The sequence below is a fragment of the Mobula hypostoma genome, chromosome X2 (assembly GCF_963921235.1).
Source record: "Mobula hypostoma chromosome X2, sMobHyp1.1, whole genome shotgun sequence".
NCBI classification, from domain to species: Eukaryota; Metazoa; Chordata; class Chondrichthyes; order Myliobatiformes; family Myliobatidae; genus Mobula; species Mobula hypostoma.
In genome coordinates this window covers 25,748,506-25,773,186 of record NC_086129.1, presented here as the reverse complement: position 1 = coordinate 25,773,186, position 24,681 = coordinate 25,748,506, and the positions used below count along the sequence as shown (strand labels likewise).

General features: G+C 41.3%; 1 protein-coding gene across 2 annotated transcripts in view; it reads left to right on the top strand.

The window, feature by feature from the left end:
- Positions 1 to 24,681, top strand: part of robo3 (roundabout, axon guidance receptor, homolog 3 (Drosophila)) — a 609,199-nt gene that overhangs the window by 319,055 nt on the left and 265,463 nt on the right. For both annotated transcript variants that reach the window (XM_063038553.1, XM_063038552.1), the window contains exon 2: positions 3,427 to 3,753. In XM_063038553.1, coding sequence (XP_062894623.1) covers positions 3,427 to 3,753 — 327 coding nt within the window. The remainder of the gene's footprint in view (positions 1 to 3,426; positions 3,754 to 24,681) is intronic.

Below are 24,681 nucleotides of genomic sequence, written 5' to 3'. Positions count from 1 at the left end.
GCAGGTAGGGAGCTCTTTGGGGTTGAGAAATACAGCCATGATTCCCCCTCAGCATCCTTCTCCTGATGTGCCTGCTTCCAGTGGAGAAATTACACTTCCAAGAAAAACAGAGTAAGTATTTCGAGTGTGAGGTTATGAGGAATGAGTAAAACTTAATTCTTCAGGCCTGTCAGGGAGTTGGCATTGCCACAAACGTCTCGTTCTGGGGTGTGCTCCTTCAAGATTCTACAACTCAGTTTAAACCACACTCTGACCTAGTTTGCTGATAAAATTACTGCTTGTGGTTTTGGACTCTGCACAACAAATCCATACAGAGTAGTACTACCAACTCTAGTTGGACTTGTTCCTAGAGCTTTTATCACATGCTCTTCTACCTCCAAACACCCCTCCACTATTAGTTGCCCCTGCTATCCAGACAGACACTGCCTCCCCATAACAACAGACTCTTAATTTCCCGATTAGGTGTGACGTTTGACTGTCAGTCAAATAGCATTTCATGCCATCAGCAATATTTCTATAATAAAGAGACAGAAGAAAATGCCACTATTTTTCAATTTTACTACGATTTCTCTCCTGAAGTTGGTTGTTATAGCATCCCAGAGATTAGTCTTTAATTCTTGGAGGTTCTGGAGGGTTGCAAACCAGTGGGCTTCAAAAATTGCCCACATGATAGCAGAGGCCAAATTATAATAAGGGTCTGATGAGCTGTCAAAGTCTTCACTCTTTCAGTAATTGACTTTATTTGCTTCTTGAAAAGGGCACATTATGAGTGAATATGCTATGTTACGATATGATTAAATTGACGATATTAGCATAAAAATGTATTTATGTGAAAGAACCAGGCTCTGGGAGATAAGGGGAATTATTCTTAAGGACAGAATCTTCATTTCCCATTGATAAACCTGTAAAATCCTCTAGTGCTGGAATTGATAAATGCAGCTGATTGTGAGGTGATTAATCTCTTTGTCATAATAGCGGGATTCACATTAAATGGAATATACATTGAAATTGTTAGCTAGAGTCAAAACTGAGATAAACACATGGCAGTCAGTCCCAATTATAACAAGGAAAAATAGCAGTAAATGCAGCTAGGACTAAGATGGCAGTGTGGCACAATTAACAGTCTTGAGCTAAGATGCTTGGTAAACTTTTATTGGAGATATAGAATTTCTGATTCCATGGCAGATCACTGTGAGCTGCCTTTGGTATTTTTTCCCCAAATTTTAACACAAACGTGTTAAATGGGTTGGAGTGATGATAAGCAAAATTGTTTTGTAGTTCTCCTGCTGTCTTCTATGCTGGTGTCATCTTGAACTATGGAGACCACCACTGTCCTCCATATGATCAGAAGGCCAAGTGAAGCTTAGAGATATTAATGTAAGTTGTCACATAAATCCTGGCTGGTCTCCTATCTTTCTCCTTCCTTAAACTTGTCCGTAGAACATTGAACAATGCAACACAGGAACAGGTCCTTCATCCCACGATGTTGTGCCAAACTAATTACTGTAAATTAATGACACCTAATCCTTTCTGCCTGAATATGGCTCATATCCCTACATTTTCTGCACATTCACTGGCTATCTAAGAGCCTCTTAAATAGCTGCATCCGATTTTCTTCCACCACTATCTCTGGATGCAATCCAGGCACCCAGCACTCTCTGTGTGAAAAGCCTGTGCTGTAAATCTCCTTTGAATTTACCCCTCCTCACCTTAAATACATAAGACCATAAGATATAGGAGCAGAAGTAGGCCATTCGGCCCATTGAGTCTGCTCCGCTATCCAATCATGGGCTGATCCAATTCTTCCAGTCATTCCCACTCCCTTTCCTTTACCACATACCCTTTGATGCCCTGGCTAATCAAGAACCTATCTATCTCTGCCTTGAATACACCCAATGACTTGGCCTCCACAGCCTCTTGTGGCAACAAATTCCACAGATTTATCACCCTCTGACTGAAGTAATTACTTCGAAATTACTATTGTAATTAGAGATGCAGAGATGGCAGAGGAACTGAATGTGTATTTTGTATCAGTCTTCACAGTGGAAGACATCTGCAGTATACTGGACATTCAAGAGTGTCAGGGAAGTGAAGTTTGTGCCGTGCAAATTACAACTGAGAAGGTGCTCAGGAAGCTTGATGGTCTGAGGGTGGATAAATCTCCTGGACCTGATGGACTGCACCCTCGGGTTCTGAAGGAAGTAGCTGGAGAGATTGTGGAGGCATTAACAATGATCTTTCGAATACATGTCCTCTGATATTAAATATTTGGACCCTGGGAAAAAGATACCAGCTCTATCTATGCTTCTCATAATTTGATAAACTGCTTGACCTCCCCTCAGCCTCCACCACTTCATTGAAAGCGACCCTACTTTCTCCAATCTTTCCTTATGGCACATACCTCTAATCCAGGCAGCAACCTGGTACATAAACGTGCCACATATTTTCTACAGCTTTAGGATTTTCATTGATTCATTAGTAATCCTGCCTTCAGTGGCCTAGGGCTTGTTGTTGTTCCTTTTCATGCCTTGTGGTGCATCAGGCAGCAATTTTTGCTGTCTCTGTAGCATGTGACTGTTTTTTTTACAAGGCCGAGTTGCTAGCTCAACTCTCAACCCAGCACAGTTGGAAAGCGTGCAGAGAGCAGGCGGGATTCAAACTTTGGATCATTCACCTCGAAGACCGGTGCTGAATCCACTGTACCACTGGCTGGCTAGCGGCCTAGGCCTTAAGGCCTGTAATTTCTTTTCTAACTGTCTTCACCTGCTCTAATCTTCGAGAAAGTACACCCTAAGCTCTACCTCTCTCAGTTCCTTCCATTGTTCCTAAAGATAAAAAAAGCTTGATAATGGCCCACTAAATGGCAAACATTTTGGTGATTTCTAGCTGCGTATCTTGTACTTGATGATAATGCTCTTCAGCAGGGATTTTTTCACTCCATGGACCCAAGAGCTGAGGTCGACCACTGTGATCACTACTCCTTATTGCTATCCACTGATCATTTGCAGAGCATAGGTTTGGATATGAAGCAGCATCCAGTAGTGAGAAGCCCAAGGTCTCCTTGTTGATGTTCCTTTGATGTTATTTGTAGTTGAGGTGTGAATAATATCTTCAAAGCATCATCTCCAGCCTAGCCCTCAGTAGTCTGGACAATGAAGTTGGGCCAACTCGTTGAACTGGCTGCAGTTCTTGCGGAGGTGGATTTGTCACACCAACATCTGTTGGAGAATTCCAGCACCATTATATATTGGCGATTATGTTGGGGGTGGGGTGGGGGTTTATCATATTGTGGCGATTATCAACAGGATTCTAGTGTCAGCATCAAGAGAATTCATTAGATCGGCCAATCGCAATGGAAATTTTTTTATCATATATTAATTATATTTAATATATAGAATATAATGTTATATATTATGTTCTTTTCAGGTTCTAGGCTACGCCTGGAAGATTTTTCACCCCGAGTCATTGAGCATCCCTCAGATCTGATCGTTTCCAAGGGGGAGCCAGCCACATTGAACTGCAAAGCTGAGGGACGGCCCACACCTATCATTGAATGGTACAAGGATGGAGAGCGAGTGGAGACTGACAAGGATGATTCTCGCTCCCATCGCATGCTGCTCCCCAGCGGGTCGCTCTTCTTCCTGCGTATCGTACACGGCCGGAGGAGCAAGCCGGACGAAGGCGTCTACGTGTGCCTCGCGAGGAATTATCTCGGGGAGGCCGTCAGCAGAAATGCATCCCTGGAAGTAGCGAGTAAGTGACTGGATGAAATGTACCCTCCCCATTCATCACACCACCTCCAGCCCATGCAGTAACAAGCTGCCTTTCGTGAATTTGAGCAGCCCTGTCTTTCATCATGAGATAGATGAACAAAGTTGGAATTGTGAGTGAAACAGTGAAGGTTACAATATATTCAAAATAAGGAGTGGTTTGTTCAAGAAAATCCAGGGAAACTGTTCCCACAGTGGCAAAGAGATGCTACAGGTATAAGAGAATTGCCCAAGTGATCAGATGGCAGATGAGGAGAATTCTCATTTCTATTTGATTTGATTCAGTGAATCCTAAATCAGAACAAATCAATTCTATGATCTTTTCTGATTTAGGATTCACTGCCTGAAAGTCTTAACAGATTAAAGAGGAACTGTCAAAATAGAGCAGCTCAGACTTTTGCAGGACAGTTGGGACAATCTGAGCTGATCTACAAAGAGCTAGCAAATATTCATTGGGCTGAATGGCCTTTTTCCATGCTGAAAAATCCAGTGTATCTACAAATTGAATTATTTTGTTAATATCTCAGAGACCGCTATAGTGTGTGGGATTGTGCACTTCAATTTCTTCCTTTTCCACGAGGAATACCACTCTTGGAAAAGAAAGTGTTTCTCAATTTTCAATCCATTACAGCTGGCAGCTGAGAGCGATACAATTTGGAGCTGTCCTCTTGTCCTGAACACCCTCAAAATCCTCTTCACACCGAGTGTTTATCAAATGTCATCCGGCTGAGTTAAGCCATTGACCAGGCCATCAATACTGCACAGTTGAGCATTACTGTTTCCAGCTAGCAGAAGGCAAAGGTCAGTGCTCACAGCGCATTAACACCCGAGCTGCGATGTCAGCATTTGTGAGGAGGTTCAGATATTCAGCCTGCGACTGACAGGCCCAATGCCACGAGGACAACCTCAAGCTGCAATTTCCCATTGTGCTGACAGCTCTTGTCAAAATATTAACCCCTTGAGGACTACAGTTGTTTTACTTCACAATGACAAGAGTTAGTCACATTTATACTTGGCAAATAAGCTGCCTGCAGTTGAATTCTCCTTGGTGCTGTGATGTTTGGTGATAGAATCTTTGAATCTTTGACAATGCATTGCCTCCCACTTCAGCTCCCAACTGAGTTGCTTTCTTGGGTTGGGGGTCCTTCATTAGCCAGGGAACAGGTGTTCCAGCGTTTTGAGATGGATTCTGTCGCTGTACTCAAAAACACTGTCGTGGCGATGCAGTACACTCAGAGGCCTGAAACTGGCAAAAGAGAATCTCACCAGATTCCAGGAGCCAAATAAATGTGAACCAGTTTGGAGTAAGGAGATGGTTTTCCTGGGGACTATTCTTTCATTGCTGAACTTGAGGAATACTAACACTGCTACCCCAATGCTTTCATGCCATCATGTCCACAAGGTGTTGATAATCAATATGTGCCAAAGATAAGTAGGGTGGAAGCCTAGTTCCAGCCTACCTGTTGATGTATTCAACAAGGAGATGGCTTATGTTAGTGGTTGCACCAGGTGCAGAGCAGGGAGACCAGTTTGAATGGACATTTGACGATAGACTTTCTCCCCTTTCCCACTTATTTCCAATGCAGCCATCCTTATTTTGGGCATAAAATCAATTTCATACATAGCTATAATTCCCATTTGGTATTTCATGGCAACCTTAGTTTACAATCATTGAGTCTTACAGCAAAGAGAATGGTTATTTGTTCTGCACTGAATCCATGTAAGGTGGTGTCAATTCAATGCTTTTTGTCCAGGATTGTGTTGGCAGATGAAATGTAATGCAGGAAAAATGTTTGCTGCATAAAACAGAAAAGCTGCTTTTTATTTTAAAAAAGGTGAGATATTGGGATAGTTGACCTTTGAAGACACACAGGTATCCCTGTATAGCAAATGGAAAATGGAAAGTTACTATGAACAGATTTGAGTAGAGAAGTAGATTTGTCTTACTGGAGTTACATAAGGCCTTGGTGAGACTGCACCAGGAGTTTTGCACACAGTTTTAGTCTCCTTACCTTTCAAGAGTATATTTGGGCTAGAGGCATCATTGTGCTTCCTACGAAGTGGGTTTGAAATGAAGTAAGATTTGAGCACGAGGCTTGCGTTCTCTCAAGGTTCAAAGAATGAAAGGAGGTTGATCTAGCCTGTTTATAAGAGGCAAAGGTAGTGTGAATAGTGAAGTTTTCACAGGGTAGAAATGCCGAATATTGCAGGGCATTTCTTCAAGGTGAAAGGGTGGTGGTGGTGGTCACTGGTACAAAAGTGGTATTTAAGAGGTATTCATACACAGGAACTTGAAGTGAATGGAAGGATACAGATTATGTGCAGGTATCATAGGCTGAAGGCCTGTTGCTGTGCTGTACTATCCTATGTTCTATTTTCTATCCCATTAGATCTTACAGTGTTCAACAGGCTGGATGCAGAGAGGATATTTCCACTTGTTGAAGGATGCAGAACCGGGGTCACAGTGTCAGAATAAGGAAGTCTGCCATTTAAAATTAAGATGAGAAGAAATGTCTTCATTGAATTGTAAACTTTCTGTCATTTTACAGTGAAAAGACAGGTTTTTCACTACACCTCATTACATCTGACAACAATAAACCAATTTCAATTCCAATCTTTGGAACTCTCTATCCCAGAGGAGTGTGGCATCTCAGTCATTCATTTTTTTTTAAACAAAGAATGTCAAATTCTTGGATACCAAGGGAAGGTTATGGGGATAATGCAGAAAAAATAAAGCTGAGGCAGAAGATCAGCAATGACCTTGGTGAATGGAGGGGCAGGAACAAAAAGCCTTTTACATTTTCAGTGCAATATGGAATTGGTGTCAGTATTAAGATAATCTACATCTTATACAGGCATGGGCTTTTATATAATAAGACCGGAAGATTATAAGACGTAGGAGCAGACTTAAGCCATTTGGCCCATCGAGTCTACTCTGCCATTCCAAAATGGCTATTTTTTAAAATCCCTGTTAACTCCAGTTTCCTGCCTTCTCCCCATAACCTTTAGCGCTCTTACTAATAAAAAACCATTCAACCTCCACTTTAAAATATACCCAATGATTAGTTCTCCCCAGCCATCCGTGGCAATGAGTTCCACAGATTCACCACCCTCTGGGCTAAAGAAATTTATCCTCATCTTTGTCCTGAACGGACTTCCTTGTTATTCTGAGGCTGTGCCCTCTGGTCCTCGACTCCCCACTATAGGAATCATCCTCTCCATGTCCACTCTTTCTAGGCCTTTCAACATTTGATAGGTTTCAATGAGATCCCCCTTCATCCTTCTAAACTCTAGTGAATACAGGCCCAGACCCATCAAATGCTTCTCATACGTTAATTCTTTCAATCCTGGAATCATTCTTGTGAACCTCCTCTAGGCCCTCTCCAGTGCCAGAAAATCCTTTTTAGATAAGGAGCCCAAAAAGCTCTTGAAGGATCGGAGCAGTGTTTGTAAAATACATTGGAGACAGGAGGCTGGAAACAGAACTGAAGATATGTCTGTTGAGAAAGGCTGGGCTTAGGTACCCAGAAAGGAGCAGGTTGATGTCTGAGCTCATAGCAGTTGTTCAAATTATGAAGGAGTTTTTAAAAGAAAATATTTAAATATTTCCACGTGGGGAGAGGGGTTGGGGGGGGTGTCCAACACCAGGAGTTTTATATATACAGTGTCTATAAAAGGTATTCCCCCCCCCAGAAGTTTTCATGTTTTATTGTTTTACGACATTGAATCACAATGGATTTAATCTGGCTTTTTTGACACATCAACAGCAAAAGACTCTTTCATGTCGAAGTGAAAACAGATCTCTACAAAGTGATCTAAATTAATTACAAATATAAAACACAAAATAATTGATTGCATAAGCATTCACCCCCTTCAAGTCAGTATTTAGTAGCTGCAACTTTGGCAGCAATTACAGCCTTGAGTCTGTGTGGATAGGTCTCTATCAGTTTTGCACATCTGGACACTGCTATTTTTCCCCATTCTTCTTTACAAAACTGCTTAAACTCTGGCAGGTTGCATGGGGATCGCGAGTGAACAGCCCTTTTCAAGTCCAGCCACAAATTCTCAATTGGATTGTAGTCTGGATTCTGACTTGGCCACACCAGGATATTAACTTTGTGGTTTTTAAGCCATTCCTGTGTAGCTTTGGGTTTATGCTTGGGGTCATTGTCCAGTGATGATTTGGTGTATCATATTAAAAGGGGTGAATACTTAATCAATTAATTTGTGTTTTATATTCACATAGTCTCTAATATATCCATTGGGGAATTCCAAAGAAATCTCTTCACGCAAAAGGAGCTTAGTATAGAGCGTTAGCTCAAGGAGTAGTTAGTTAAGTTGACCCATTTAATATGTAAAAGAAAAAGAAATTAAATGCCGAGATGCAAGGGTTAAATGCAGGGTGAGGGATGAAAATGGTGTGCAATATAAATGTTAGTATAGACCAGTTGGGCCAAATATCCTGTTTCTGTATTGTATACTCTGTATAATTTCATGGGTACAGAGAAGAATGGATGTGAGGGAGTGATTACTTCCATATGGAGCTGTTTGCAGCAGCAGATAGGCTGGTTGCAGTGTGATGTTTGAAACTGCTGATTGTACATATTTAAACCATGCTACAAATATAGAACTCTCTCCTGTGTCTGTATCTATTATTCACAAAGTTTGGACAAGTCAACATTTGCTACTTTTATTTTTTTCATTGATAACAATATTTTTAATTTTGATTTAGGAAGAACTTTTTTTCCCTGAAATTGTGACTCTGTGATATTGATGAAAATCTTGTTTGTCCCCGGGTGTTAAATTCACTTGTGGTCTTGCCCAACACCTCACCGTACAGGTGACCTGGGTTCAAATCCTGCTGCTGCCTGTAAGGAGTTTGTACCTTCTCCCCATGACCGCATGGGTTCCCTCCAGGTGCTCCGGTTTCCTCCCACAGTCCAAAGATATACTGGTTGGTAGGTTAACTGGTCATTGTAAATTGTCCCATGACTAGGCTTGGATTAAATCGAGGGGATTGCTGGGTGGTGCAGCTCGAATGGCCAGAAAGGCCTATATCAATCAATCAATAAACGAACAAATAAACAATCTGTTGATATCAAAAATCTTAATTAATCCGAAGAGATTTCAGTGCATTCCAAAATTATATAATTTTAAAATGCTTTGGAAATATAGTCTTTGTTTGTAATGCAGAAAACACTGCATGTGATTAATACACTATATATATAGGCATCTGTTAGTGTCGTGAGACCATGGATTTGCACCTTGGAAGGTTTCCAGGGCGCAGGCCTGGGCAAGGTTGTATGGAAGACGCGGCAGTTGCCCATGCTGTAAGTCTTCCCTTTCCACGCCACCGATGTTGTCCAAGGGAAGGGCACTAGGGCCGATACAGCTTGGCAGGGCAGAGCAATGTGTGGTTAAGTGCCTTGCTCAAGGATACAACACGCTGCCTCAGCTGAGGCTCGAACCAGCGTCCTTCAGATCACTACACCGACGCCTTAACCACTTGCCCACGCACCAACACCATACACAATAAGATCGCATAAGCACCAGTAAGATAATCAAGGATCATCTGCTGTTAGTAATCTTGGTTGAAGGATATATATTAGCTGAAATACTTCTTCTCTATATCACTGCCATGATATAAGGACATAGAAATACAACAAGGCCATTTAACCCTGGTATCTTGAAGATCCATCTGAGGGCCTCAGTGTCCCAGGGAAAGCACACTCTCCTGAAGCACTGTGCTGGTGTGTTGCTCTGTAAATGCTCTGGGAGCTTGGAGTTTCTGCACTGGCCTCATTTGCCATGGCTTGCCAACGTAATTGAAATGCCAGTACCTCTCTTCCACAAGCAAACGCATGGATGAATAAAATGAACCATATAGTAGAAAATAACTTCCAATAAATGTACTCATTTACTTGTTAATATTAATTGGCCAGAAGAATTACAGGATGTTGGAGTTGTTTCCAAGCTGTTCAGTGTGCAGAATTACGTGTTTTCACAACAGGTCTAGTGGAGTGTAATGCCAGCACTGCTGCAACTAATTTGCATGAGTAGCAGATACGAGGATGAAAATGGTAGTCTTAATAATGAAGCATTACTTCCTTTTCCGCACTGTTTAGGGGAGCTCTAGTTAATTAATTCTACAAACAAAACAGCAGTGGGCATATTAGATGCCTGGATCATGGAACTGAAAGTTCCTGGGACCAGTGTAGACAGAAGTTGCCTCATGTTTGGTGGTCCCTAAACAGTTGGACTGATGGGACTATTGTGTGAGTAAATTCCACTGTCCAGAGCTCAGTACTGGAGGTGTGGGGTAGATTGCTTTTGGGATCAGGGAGCATTTATACAGAAAGATCTCTTGGGGGATTAAATGGCTGAACTCCATGAAACAACTGGTGTCATGCTGACAGTGAAATGTGCAGGATTGACTGGACAAAACTTCACCCTTCCAATCATATTTACTGCTGGAAATCCCTTCACTTGGGTAGCACAATCCTATGTTATTCCTTTTACCTGGGTTATCCTATGATTGTTCACCCGCACAATATTGTTCCTTCAATTTATTCCCTTGGATAGTGGTGTCTCTTGAGATTGCTTCTGCATGATTCGCTTCATCAGGAAACAATTGTCCCACAGTTCCTTTTACTGGGCAGCATTTTCTTTTGGCCCATTTTGCTGGAATTCTCATTTAACAGTCTCATTTAACTCTCCTTTCTTGGATTATGCAGTCCTGGATTCATTTTGCCTCAGTAACTTGATTCAACATGTTTCTATTAAGCTAGGCAGTGCAGACCAACCATCCATTTTCCTTGTCTAGTACTATCTCAGGTGGTTCCCTTAACTGGATGCAGTCATATGATTAACCTCATCAGAGCAGTATGTCCTGTGATTCCCATTCCATGTCTTATATTCCTCCTTTAGATGGTCCTTTCAGAAGAAAGTGCAGTCATTGCTGGATATCTTCTGCCTGGTGCCTGGTATCTCCTTCGGGATGGCAATGTTAATGTCAGAGTGAGCAAGTCCCCAGGCCTGATATTCAGTCACCAATAAGAATGCTCATGAGCTACCAGTATTCCAGGTCTTTGTGGGATTGGAAAAGAAACCCCGTCTTCACCAAATTTCCCTATAACCTGTTCTGCCTACATTCCCATCAATTCTACCACCCACCTACTCAAGGAGAGTTGACAGTGACCAAGGCTCATGTGTTGGAGACGTGGGCAGAAGCCACAGCACCCAGTGGAAGCATGTGCACAGGGAGAACATAAGAGAAAGGAGGAGGAGTAGACCACCTGGCCCATCGAGCCTGCTCCGCCATTCATTAAGATCATGGCTGATCTGGCCACAGACTCATCTCTACCTCCCTGCCTTTTCCCCATAACCCTTAATTCTCCTTCTATGCAAAAATCTATCCAACCTTTACTGAGATAGCCTTCACTGCTTCATTGGGCAGAGAATTCCAGATTCACCACTCTAGAAAAATCAGTTCCTCCTCATCTCCATCCTAAATCTACTCCCTTGAATCTTGAGGCTATGCCTCCTAGTTCTAGTCTCATCTACCAGTGGAAACAACTTTCCTGCCTCTATCTTATCTATCCCTTTCATTTTTTTATGTTTCTATAAGATCTCCCCTCATTCTTCTGAATTCCAGCAAGTACAGTCCCAGGCGACTCAATCTCTCCTCATAGTCTAACCCCTCATCTCTGGAATCAGCCTAGTGAACCTCCTCTGCAACGAAAATGTGAAGAGCACACAGCTAACATCTGAACCTGGGTACAGAAATGTGAAATAATACTTCTACTGGCAGTGTCACTGTGTCACCCAGGACAGAACTTAGTCATGAGTTACTTTTTTGGGCAAGGCTATCCTACGATTTGCTCTACCTGGATAGTCACATTGAAGGTTCTATTAGGATGAATGGAAAGCCCATGATTCAACTTACTCGATCAGTACTCACTTTATCGCTATGATACGCTATTATGGGATTTCCCACAGTTTGGAGAGTACTGTCCCATGTTTCCTTTTACCTGGATGCTATTGTTCCACATGGGATAACACCAAGCACAATGTACTTTATCTGCATAGCACTGTCCCTAGTGACTCTTGTTATTTTGATAGTAACATCTCACAATCAGTTTATCTACAGAGTACTTCCTCATATGATGTCATTTAGCTGCAGAGTATTGCCCTGTACTTTATCGTATCTGCATAGTACTGCCCCAGAATGAATTATGTATGCCATGACTTACCTTCTCTGGATAGCCCCATCCAATCTGTTTCTTATTACTTAGAAAATATTGTACCATATTCCCTTTTCCTGAATAATAGTAACCCACTTTCTTTCTTTAGACTCACTTTCTTTAGAATGTATTATTCCATGTGGTTCCTATACCTGTACCAGATTCCCCTTATTTGGATAACACTTTCCCATACTTACTAGCCACCTTTCAATGCGAGCCTGAATGCCATTTTGGACTTTCTGCATGAACCATTTTATCTCCTGTGGACCTTCAAATAGAATTGAGCATTATGCATTTATCACTGAAAAGCAAATCTATGTCTGGGATGTTGTCTAATCCAGTAGTGATTCTGTATCATATATACTCTCAGCTATTTTTTGATAGTACTTCGAGTGAATTGAATTGATCAGGCTAGTTTCTGTGATGGTACCTTAGAAGAAAACAGCGGAAGAACATCCATTTAGTGCTTGGTTGTGAATGCTTTGGACTCAATTTCCACACTTGGGTACTGGGCCCTGTATCATTGAGGATAGTGATGTTCTTGCAGTTTCTTCCTACAGTTAGAATTCATTGTCCACTACCTAAATATGGCAGGACTGCAGAAATTTGATCTGATCCATTGTTTATGAAGTAGCTCAGAACTGTCATTGTGTACTGATCTTGTGGTTGAATGCACAAGTAGACTGTGTTAGAGCTTCACTAAATTAATACGTCTCATGTAGAATATTGTGGGTCATTTCTTGAGGTATGGATTCAGTGGTACGCCAGCTTGTGAGATAATAAATCATGATGGAATTCAAATGTATTCCTGGTAGCGTTTGACGTTGTGGCTCATACTTAACCAGTTTTGAGACACCATATCTTATATTTTGGCCCCATGATACACATTTTTAATTGAATTATATTTACCTATATCTGTTTTTCTAATATATTTTAGAAATCAGGGTCCCCTGTTGGAACTCACGGAACACAGTACAATTTATTCCAGTGATGAAGACCTGTATATGTGACAAGTTGGTACAATTCTTTGTAACACTTGTCTTTCCTGCAGGGGGTTGGGAAGCAGCAATTATCTTTTGACCTTGTCTCTGACAGCTCTCAATGGTAGTTTCGTGTGAAAGGGAGAGAAAAAATGCTCACCAATACAAAACAAGAGGCAGACCCCATGCAGGGAGGTATGAATAATGCACAGAAGAGTGACCAGTCAAGGAAGGTAGATATAGAGTCACAAGTAACGGGGTAGTCATGGGGAGGGTTACAGATCAAGTTAGGAATAAGGCAGGCTTCATTTGGTTGAATAGGTTGCAGTAGTTGTTTTCCCCTCAGTTGAGATGTCCAATGGAAATACTTCAGGGGTCATGGTGGGAAGTCAAATGGTCACAGTTCATAAGTTGTTTAAATCAAGATTGCTGTTTGACAGATAAAGTGTTACTTCTCAGCTGACACATGCTAATGCTTCAAAATGGCTGGGTCCAATGTTGGACAGGATCTGAATGTCATATTGCAAAAGCACTTGGGGCATGTTTAAAGAGATGGGCATTGGAGTTTAGCTCCAAGCCACTCAAGCAACCATAGAGATAAAGAATTCCATGCAAAAGGAACATAAGTGGAATACTTCCCAGGATTAGTACATCGAGTGGCATTGTGGTGTCATGATTCTTCCTGTTTAAAGCTTTTCATCCTACCACATGTAGAACAAATCCCCACAGACCAAGATTCCAGTTTGAGATCTCATTCTCTGCTTGGTCAGCTGGGCTCTACAGGACAAGGGTTAGCTTCACCACAGTTAGCCGCAGCGATGCTAACTACGGGGAGTTTAAAATTGCAGCTCAGATTAGTGTGTCTGATCAACATCCCAGCAGCCAGTAAACCCTGCTGAAATGTATGGAGTGTGAGGGTGTGGAAGATAGATTCCCCTGTCCTCATGTTTTTGAATGTCAAGGTTCATGTCAATCTGATCATCAATTCTGCAAGGTATCCGAGCATAGCCAGCCTTTACAGGGGAATGAGCATCTTGGCTTATCAGGGTGCCTGGATATGGATGAGTGTATAGCATTGCAATGGTTGGGATGCAATAGTGCTAAATTTCAGACTCCATTTATTATGCTGGACATGAACTGGCCAGGCTGAATTCCAGCAAAGCTTTCTACTTAGTAAAACTCTTAACTGGAAGCTGTAAATCATAGAATTTATCCTGACATTCTTTACAGTTGAGAAAAAAATAAATTAATTGGGATTCATTGCAATAACTTAGCAACGTGGAGAGTTTAAATGCTTCATGTAGATTTGGGCTGTACTGCAGGATGGCTGATAAATACCTACTATTGTGGCCACCCTATTAAACCCCTCCTTGCATGGCTGATGTGCTGTATTCTCAAGGTTACAAACCGCTTCTTATCTGTCCAGCCTGAACCTTGATTGCCCATCCAGATTTGAATAAAGCTGTTAAGCCTTTGTTTCTGCTAATGGTTTTATGGAGGCACAGCCTTAGCAAATACAGGAAAATTCGGACCTTATCACTGTTTAAGGTAAATTATTGCACACCTGTGACCTACCCCGGTGGTCGAGCTGGTAGGTCTGAGCTGACAGGTCTGAGCGGAGGAGTGCAGACAGTGCAGTCGTTTCTTTGTACAGGGGAAGTTATGAGGGTCATTTTCTCAAAAAAGACTTAAAGGTGACCTGATGGTTAATCTTGGAAGAGAGAAAATGGGTTCAAAACTATAGACTGCAAACATAAGGCAGTCACTAAGGGGACATAACTTCAAGGTGATTGGAGTAAAGTATAGGGTCAGTGGTAGATTTTTTTTACATAGAGAGTGGTAGATGCATGGAGCACGCAGCCAGAACTGGCGGTAGAAGCAGATATATTAAGGGCATTTAAGAGACTCTTAAATTGGCACATGGATGAAAGAAAAATGAAGAACCATGTGGGAGGAAGGTTTAGATTGATCTCAGAGTAGGTTAAAGGTCTGACACAACCTTTGTGTTGTACGGTTCTATGTAATATAAATGATAAGCAATTTAGGAGCTAACAAGTTGCTCATATTTTTGATAATATTGATGTGTCTACTCATGGCACATTTAACTTAATCAGCATGGATGTAAGAGGAAGTTAAGTAACAATATGAGGAAGAAAGGAACTGAAAATGTGCAAGTAAAGCATGGTGAATTAAATAAGGTGGGAGGAGTGTATGGGCCTTTGGCAGTAGGATCTGATTCTGTGCTGAAAATATTGTGGGACAGGACGTACTAAAATGACCCATTGCCTAAACGGGCCACCTTTGATGTCCAGACACACACCAACCTGACCTAGATGTGAGGACTGGTGCAGCCACAATGACTAGGCCTTTGGAATGACCTTTCAGTGGTCAAAGGGCTTTGAATATGTTATATGTCTTTGATAATCAGCATTACATAATAAAAAAAATTAAATAATATAAAAAGAAAGAAAAGAACAACCTAAAGTACTAGAAATTAATTAATCCCATTGATAAACAGCATTTGCCCTTCTACTCGAGGTTACCAACCCCTTTGCAATGCATGGGGTTATGTTGCCATGCTCTCTTCTCATTACAATCATCAGGCAGAAAGTACAGGAGTCTTAGGTCCCATACCACGAGGTTCAGAAACCGTTATTACCCTTCAACCATCAGGCTCCTGAACCAATGTGGATAACTTTACTCACCCCAACAAAGAACTGATTCCACAACCTATGGACTTACTTTCAAGTACTCTACAGTTCATGTTCTCAATATTATTTATTTATTCTTTTTTATTTGCACAGTTTGTCTTCTTTTGCACATTGGTTGTTTGTCAGTCTTTGTTTATGTATAGTTTTTCATAAATTCTATTATAGTTCTGTATTATTTTCCTGCAAATGTCTGCAAGAAAATGAATCTCAAGGTCGTATATGGTGATGTGTATGCACTTCAATAATAAATTTACTTTGAATTTGAATTTGACTTTAAAAGCTGAGAGACCAGATGCAAACAATATTCTGTCTCGCTCCTCTGAGCATTATTGGTCTCAGCAGTGGATCAGATACAATGGCATCTGAACTTCCAGCTCTACTTTCTGAGGAGTCTGAGGAGATTTGGTATGTCGCCAAAGACTTTTGCAAATTTCTAAAGGTGTACAGTGGAAAGCGTTCTGACTATTCGAATAAGATTGCAAGAAGCTGTAGAAGGTTATAGAGTCAGCCAGCTCCATCATGGGATCACCCTCCCCACCATTTTGGACAGCTTCAAGAGGCGGTGGCCCAAGAAGGCTGCACCTGTCAGGAAGGACCCTCACCATCTGGGACATACCCTCTTCTCTTTACTACAATCAGAGAGATGGTACAGGAGTCTGAAGACCCACACTCAGTGATTCAGAAACAACTTCTCCACCTCTGCCATCAGATTTTTGGATGTTCGATGATGAACCCATGAGCTCCAGCTCAATTTCTCTTTTTTTATTGCACTATTTATTTATTTTGCAATGTATAGTAATTTTATGTCTTTACATTGTACTCCTGCTGCAAAACGACAAATTTCATGTAATATTAGATGGTAATAATAAACCTGATTCTGATTCTGATATTGCTATGCCTTCACGGCCACTAAGTCAAAATCCTGGGACTCAGCACTTTATCTTACTGTGGATCAACAGTTATCTCAGCAGTTCATGGAAATAACTTATCAGCAGCTTCTCGCGGAAGCTTGGAAACAACAAAGAAGATGCTCGAGCATTTTGTTTGTTGCTCCAGATTTCAACCCCACCAGTCTCTTGAACTGGGAAGCATGTCCGTCTTGTTCAAAATGTCCTCCTCTCAGGGATGAATTTTTAAAAGTGAAATGGACAGACCTGTGAGTTGGATAATAGATACTGTGTGATAAGGGGATTAATAAAGGGGTCAGGGTGTCGAGTGCACTTCAGGAGAAATTATGTGCACAGAGTCACTGAGAGGCTGTGAGCTGTGGATAACGTGCTATCGGTGTCACTCCTGAGTAATTACTCTGTGCAGTCAGTAACCACTGACTGACAAGTGCTTCATGAGCAATCAGAGAGAAACTGTATATCCTTATTATTGATCTCCTTAAACAGTTTTAAATGCTTGAGTGCATTTTGTTTTAGCGAAACCACACAGGAATGATAGTGGTAATGTGATAGTTGTCAGCATTTTCTATAGATCTGTAAGATTTGTAAATAGTTGTGCAGAACATTTGTTTTAAACAGTGAGGTGCCATTCTGATACTGTGTTGAACTGTGCTGTTGAATCATAAATGCCTGCATCTTGTTCCATAGGGCTACAACGCTTTACAGTACCAGAGACTCGGGTTCAATTCCTGCCGCTGCTTGTAAGGAGTTTGTAGGTTCTCCAGGGGCTCCAGTTTCCTCCCACAGGCCAAAGACGTACCGATTGGTAGGTTAATTGGTCATTGTAAATTGTCCTGTGATTAGGCTAGGGTTAAGTCGGGAGATTGCTGGGCTGCGTGGCTCAAAGGGCTGAAAGAGCCTATTCCACACTGTATCTCAGTGAATAAATAAATACCTGATATAGACAGTTCCCGTTCTCAATGCTTGTTGCTTGGATGTAACAACATGGTGCTCTTCATAGTTGCAAAATTAACACAGGCCCCAGCACCGTTTGGAGTGACCAGCAGTAGATCAGTATCTCTCGAGTCAGAGCGTTGTGTACCTCACACCAGAGCCTTGAGTACATAACTATGCTGATAGTACATAGTGGTTTTGAGGATAATTTACATTTTTGTAGGGATGCCTTTCCGATTAGGGTTTGTGGAGAGACTCCATCTGCCTTCTCAAATGGGCGCGCTTTGAACAAGAAATGGGAAGTTTAATATGTTTCTCAGTCAAAATCACTAACAGCTTGAAAATCAAAAGACAGTGCAGATGCTGGAAAAAATGCAAAAAAATGTTGGATCATTGAGCAGTTCAGGCAGAGAGAAACAGAGTTAAACGGAGTTATTATTTCAGGTCAAAGATCCTTTGTCAGAAATGTGGGCCAGCTGAAAAGAGAAAATGAACAGAAGTTAGGAAATGAGGGCAATTAGGATACAACAGAACAAATGACTTCATTAACTAAATGACTATATGATATCTACAACTTATCCTCATAACAAGTTTGGCCTTACCCTATCAGAGATATTTCCTGTGTCCTAGTCATCCCTCCCGCAGTTTCTCTGTACCTTAAACCAACTTGTTTTTCCCCTGTTGTGACAAAGGGTACTCAATCTGAAACATTGACTCTGTTTTTCTTCCCTTCGATGCTGCTTAGCCTACAAAGTCTTCCAGCATTTTCTGCTTTCACTTAGTTTTTCTATTAACTGAAGTTTTCTGATTTTTACATTTTCAACCATTTCATTTCAAATGTCTTGCTAACATTTACGCGACAGCGACTTGCCAGATTAAAAGGCATAGCTCGGGAATTGGGTACTATGAAGGCTCCTCACATCAGCTGGTGGTTGAGGGTTGGAAGGCCAGAAGGAATTCTCTGCAGGAAGGATTTTCCTTTTATGATGAACAATTTTAAGGGAAGTAGTAAGCAGGGAGGAAATGAAAACTCAAATCCATTGGTGGCAATCTTCCATGCAACTTCCAGCTTCAGAACAGCCCATCACTCCTGGGCAGCTGAGGACTTTCCCTGGATCAGGAAATGGGAAGAAAACTTGGAGATATCTGAGTAGACTAGGAGATATTACAGATTTGACATCAAGGGGAAGGGAGAGTAATTAAAATACCAGGTAGTGTGCTAATTGGAATGGGAACGTGACAGAGGTTGTGGGCTTGCAATTCTTTATTCCAATTTCATTGCTTTAGCTATTCAATAAGAAAGAGTTTGAATTGCCATTGTTTTTCTCATCTGTTGATCTTTGGTTTGATAATGATCATTGATTGGAAGCACACTTCAGAGCGAATGTACTTTTAATATGTGTCATCAGCTCTCCATACTCTCCAGGCTCCAGAGAGCTGTCTCCTGTCTTCTGCCTGATGAATAAGGAAAGCTCTGAATCTATAGCTATTGATCCTGAGCTTAAAAAGAGTTTCAGATCTGACACTGGTGGCTTGGTGAGACTGCAAGTCTTTTTGTCATTACTCAAGTGATTGAGCATGAACAGGTGTGTCATGTTTCTCTTTTATCTCTTTTTATCATTCTAGGACAAATATTTGCCTTAACCTGTTCTGATTGTGATGACCTCTGAATGAATTGAAGCCACAATAAACAAGAGGCATTTTACTTCCAGCATTTTTTTCCCAGTGTCATTGTATACAGTGTACAAAACCACCTCAGGAATGTGGCACAAAGAATGTTGTGTCCGGATAACACTGGAGTGAGTCTTATCATGCTCCAGACGAGACATCAGATCAGTGCCAAATGTGTGAGCGTTTGTTGAAATCCCCTTGAAAAACAGTACTGGAGAGTTGTCATTCAATGCCAGCAGTGTTCCACTGTTCAACAAGGTTGAAGAAAGGTTAATTTCTGTGAAAGACTGTGATGGAAAACAAAAACATGTATTCCCTAATGGAGATATAAAGTGGGATACCGTAAATTAACAAAATATAATAGACAATTGCTGCTCAAATATTGTCCTGGAACATATAGGCCAGGAATGAACGTGGCAGATACAAGAATGGAGTGAACTTGATAGCTTTTAAAACTCTTCTGTGGTGTTTACTCAGGACAGTAACTGGTTTGAAAGAGGTTACATAAGACTGAGTTGTACGTCACTGATGGAAATATGTTTTGTCAAGGCCAAAGAGCTATTTTATTTTGGGATTATTTTAGTTCTCTATTGTACTGTAGGAAGAGTATTTTGGTTCAGGATTCAAGGTGATTATTTGGATTGCAGCAATGCCTTTCCCTGGGTATGATTTGCCTTTCTTATCTTGATAAAAGGTCAGATTCTTGTGCAGTAGGATAGCAAATGCTTGGTAAACTAGTTTATTATTGTTACATGAACTGAGGTACAATACAAAACATGGTTTTGCATGCCACCCATAGAGATCATTTTATTACCCCAGTACGTTGAAGTAGTACATGGGAAAAGTCTAACGGAATGCAGAATCAAGTGTTACAGTTACAGAGAAGTTCACAGCAGGCAGATAATAAGGTGCAAGACCATGACAATGTAGAGTGTAAGGTCAAGAATCCTTTACTTACCTTTTCTCAATAGATTCCTGAGGACTTCATCTCAACGTATGGAAACCCTGTCTCAAACTGTGTCTCAGCTCTTACATTAATTTCCCTCACATCCAAATTTCAACCACCATGCAAGGTTGCAGTTTTGATTTGAAGCCCAACTTCTTGAATTGAACGGAACCTATTCTGAACTCACACATATAGAGAGTTATTACTCTCTACACATGTCTTTGTGGCAAACTGACAGCGTGACAAGGGCACTATTAAAATACACAGGCATAATTTTTGCGCATAACTTGTCACCCAGGCGTTAAACCAGAATTGAAGATTGGCTGACCATTATGAAAATTGGACATTTCTCCATTTAGAGTGTTCCCAAACCCAAAAAATTAACATGAAGGTACAGCATGTAATTATGACGGCTAATCAAACGTTGGTCTTTATTGCAAGAGATATGGAGCATAAAATGAGAAAAGTTTTGATAAAGCTTTACAGAATTGTGGTACGGCTGCTCCTGAAGTACTGTGTAGCGTATTGGTCTTCATATTTAACGGAGGTTATGCTTGTACTGGTGGCAGGGCAGAGAAGATTTGCTGGATTGATCATGCCATAAATGTGTTGCTTTATGAAGAAACGTTGATCAGGTTATGCCTTTCCTCATTGGAATTTAGGGTGAGGAGTAATATTATTGAAACATATAAACTTCTGAGGGGGTTTGACAAAGTGGACTTTGAAAGGATGTTTTGGCTAGTTAAGGTATGTAGAAATGGGAGGGGGACATCCATTTCAGATGGAAGTAAGGAGAAACTCCTCTAAGTCATGAACCTTTGGAATTCCCTTTCCCAGCAACTTATGGAAATAAGACAGTAAGATCATAAGAATTAGGCCATTCAGCCCATCGAGTGTGCTCTGCTATTTGATCATGGCTGATCCATTTCCCTCTCAACCCTATTTGCCTACCTCCTCTCTGTAACCTTTCATGCCCTGGCTTATCAAAAATCTATTAACCTCCACTTTAAATACGCTCTGTGACCTGGCCTTCACAGCTGCCTGTGGCAACAGATTCCACAGATTCATCACCCTCTGACTAAAGAAATTCCTCCTCATCTCCATTCTAAATGGACTTCCCTCTATTCTAAGGTTGTACTCACTGGTCCTAGACTCCCTCATTAGAAGAAACATCCCCTCCACATCCACTCCATCTTGTCCTTTCAACATTCAATAGGTTTCAATGAAATCTCCACTCATTCTTCTAAATTCCATTGAGTACAGGCCCAAAGCCATCTCATATAAGAGGCCTTTCAGTCCCGGAATCACTTTTGTGAAACGCCTTTGAACCTACTCTAATGTCAGCACATCTTTTCTTATACAAGGGGCCCAAAACTGCTCACAATACTCTTAAGTAAGGCCTCACCAATGTCTTATAAAGCCTTAACATTACATCCTTGTCTTTATATTCTAGTCTTCTCAAAATAAATGCTAACATTGCATTTGCCTTCCTCACCTCTGACTTAACCTGTAAGTTAACCTTCAGGGAATCCTGCATGAGAACTCCCAAGTCCCTTTGCACCTTAGAGTTTTGAATTTTTCCACATTTAGAAAATAGTCTGGGCTTTTATTCCTCCTTCTAAAGTGCCTGACTGTACACTTGCTGACTCTGTATTCCATCTGCCACTTCTTTGCCCATCTCCTAATCTGCCTAAGTCTTTATGCAGCCTCCCTGCTTCTCAACACTACCTGCCTCTCCACCTATCTTCTTATCATCTACAGACTTAGCCACAAAGGCATCAATTCCATCATCCAAATCATTGATATACAACATAAAAAGAAATGGTCCCAAAACCGACCCCCTGCTGAACACCACTTGTCACTGGCAGCCAATCAGAAAAGACTCCCTTTATTCCCACGCTCTGCTTTTTACCAATCAGCCAATGCTAATATCTTTACTGTAATACCATTGGCTCTTATCTTGCTAAGCAGCTTCATGTGTGGAACCTTGTCAAAAGGGCTTCTGAAAATCCAAGTACACAATATCAACCAATTCTCCTTTGCCTACCCTGCTTGTTATTTCTTCAAAGAATTCCAACAGATTTGCTGGGCAACAGATTTGCTAGGCAAGTTTTCCCTAAGAAAAGCATGCTGACTTTGGCCTGTTTCATCATGTGCCTCCAAGTACCCTGAAATCACATCCTTATCAATCGACTCCAACAACTTACCAACCACTGAGGTCAAACTAACTGACCTATAATTTCATTTCTTCTGCCTCCCTCCCTTCTTGAAGAGTGGAGTGACACTTGCAATTTTCCAGGCCTCCGGAACCATGCCAGAATCCAGTGATTCTTGAAAGATTATTACTAATGCCTCAACAATCTCTTCGGGCACCCCTTTCAGAACCCTCAGGTGTCGTACATATGGTCCATATGACTTATCTACCTTCAGACCTTTCAGCTTCCCAAACACCTTCTCCCTAGTAATAGCAACTGCACTCACTTCTGCCCCCTTACACTATCAAACATTTGGCATACAGTTAGTGTCAAAATACTTATTTGGTTCATCTGCCAATTTCTTGTCCCACATTATTACTTCTCCAGGGTCATTTTCCAGTGATCTGATATCTACTCTTGCCTCTCTTGTACTCTTTATTTATCAGAAAAATACCATTTGGTATCCTCTTTGGCATTATTGGCTAGCTTACCTTTATGTTTCATCTTTTTGCTCCCTATGGCTCTTTTTGTAGCCTGTTGGTTTTTATAAACTACCCAATCCTCTAACTTCCCACTAATTTTTGCTCTATTATATGCCTTATCTTTTGTTTTTATGTTGGTTTTGGCTCCCCTTGTCAGCCATGGTTGCGTCATCTTCCCTTTATAAAACAACAACTTCTTTGGGATGTATCTATCCTGTGCCTTCCGACTTGCTCCTGGAAGCTCCAAGCATTGCTGCTCTGCCATCATCCCTGCTAGTGTCCCCTTGCAATCAACTTTGGCCAGCTCCTCTCTCATGCCTCTGTCATGTCTTTTACTCCACTGTAATACTGATATATCTAATTTTAGCTTCTCCCTCTCAAATTGCAGGGTGAATTCTATCATATTATGATCACTGCCTCCTAAGGCTTCCTTTACCGTAAGCTCCCTAACCAAATCCAGTTTGTTACACAACAGTCAATCCAGAATAGCTGATCCCGGAGTGGGCTCACCCACAAGCTACTCTTAAAAAAAATCTTATAGGCATTCTCTCTCTTGGCATCCGAAATCAGCACCAACCTGATTTTTCCAATCTACCAGCGTATTGAATTCCTCCATGATTATTGTAATATTGCCCTTTTGACATGCATTTTCTATGTCCCGTTCTAATGGAGTCAGTGTATACAGTATTGTGCAAAAGTCTTAGGCACATGTATATAGTTAGGGTACCTAAGACTTCTGTACTGTACTATATTTGTCAACATGGAGCGGAGAGCAAGTTTGTAAATCTGACAGGAGCAAGGGATGTTGGGAATGGTGGGTCTGCAGCACTGTAGAAAGTGTGTGGGATACTTGGCAGAGAAGGAATGCCAAGGACGGGGTGTGGCATGAGTGCAGGCACACTTATCCCTGAGACACCATCAAGGACATTTGATTCCAAACAACTGGTTTATTGACTTACGGAATGTCTCTGTGGTGCTTCCTACTCCCTCCCCTCTCTCTTCCCCTTTTCCCAACCATGATTCCCCTTCCCTGTTTCCTTCCCACTCTCAGTCCACAACAGAGACCTATATCAGAATCAGGTTTATCATCAATCACATATGTCATGGAATTTGTTTTGTATTTAGCAGTAGCAGTAGTACAGTGCAATACATAAAATTACTGTAATACTGTGTGAAATTCTTAGGCACCCTTGCCTAAGCCTCTGTGCCTAAGTATTTTGGACAGTACTGTGGAGACTATCATCTGAGTTGCAAGAGGGTCAAGGGATTGGGAAGGGTGATAGAGAGGCCAAGATTAGATCAGACATGATCCTACTAAATAGCTGTGAGGGCTCAAAAGGCTAACTGGCCTATTTGTTCTCCGGCTTCTTATGTTTTGGTGTTCTTAATTTTGCTGCAATGATACTGATGTCCTGTGGTTTCACTTGGACTTGTTGACGAGAAGTTAAACAGCAACCGTTGTTTGAGACTGATTGCCGAGAATGTTTACTCACTGAAGGCTTGTGCTGCCCTTCACTCAGAATGCACATTGGTGATGTGTGTCTTTACCATCACAAAAACTATTCAAGCAGTTCATTATTTGAAGAGCTTGCTTTCATTTGCAGTTACGGTGTTTGGTAAAGCTAGCCACATGACAGCTCACCTAACCATATAAAAAACACTGACTGCCAGGGTCCCACTTTTGTTAATGCATCCTAAATAAGGCATTAGGCTCCTCTTAGCATCTTCAAAGGTTTCAGTGCCTATTTCAGGAATGGTTTTGGATATCCTGTGAATCACACTTTGCCAATATGACAGGTGACATTCTTCTGCTGTGAATGCACCATTCATGATGATGCACAC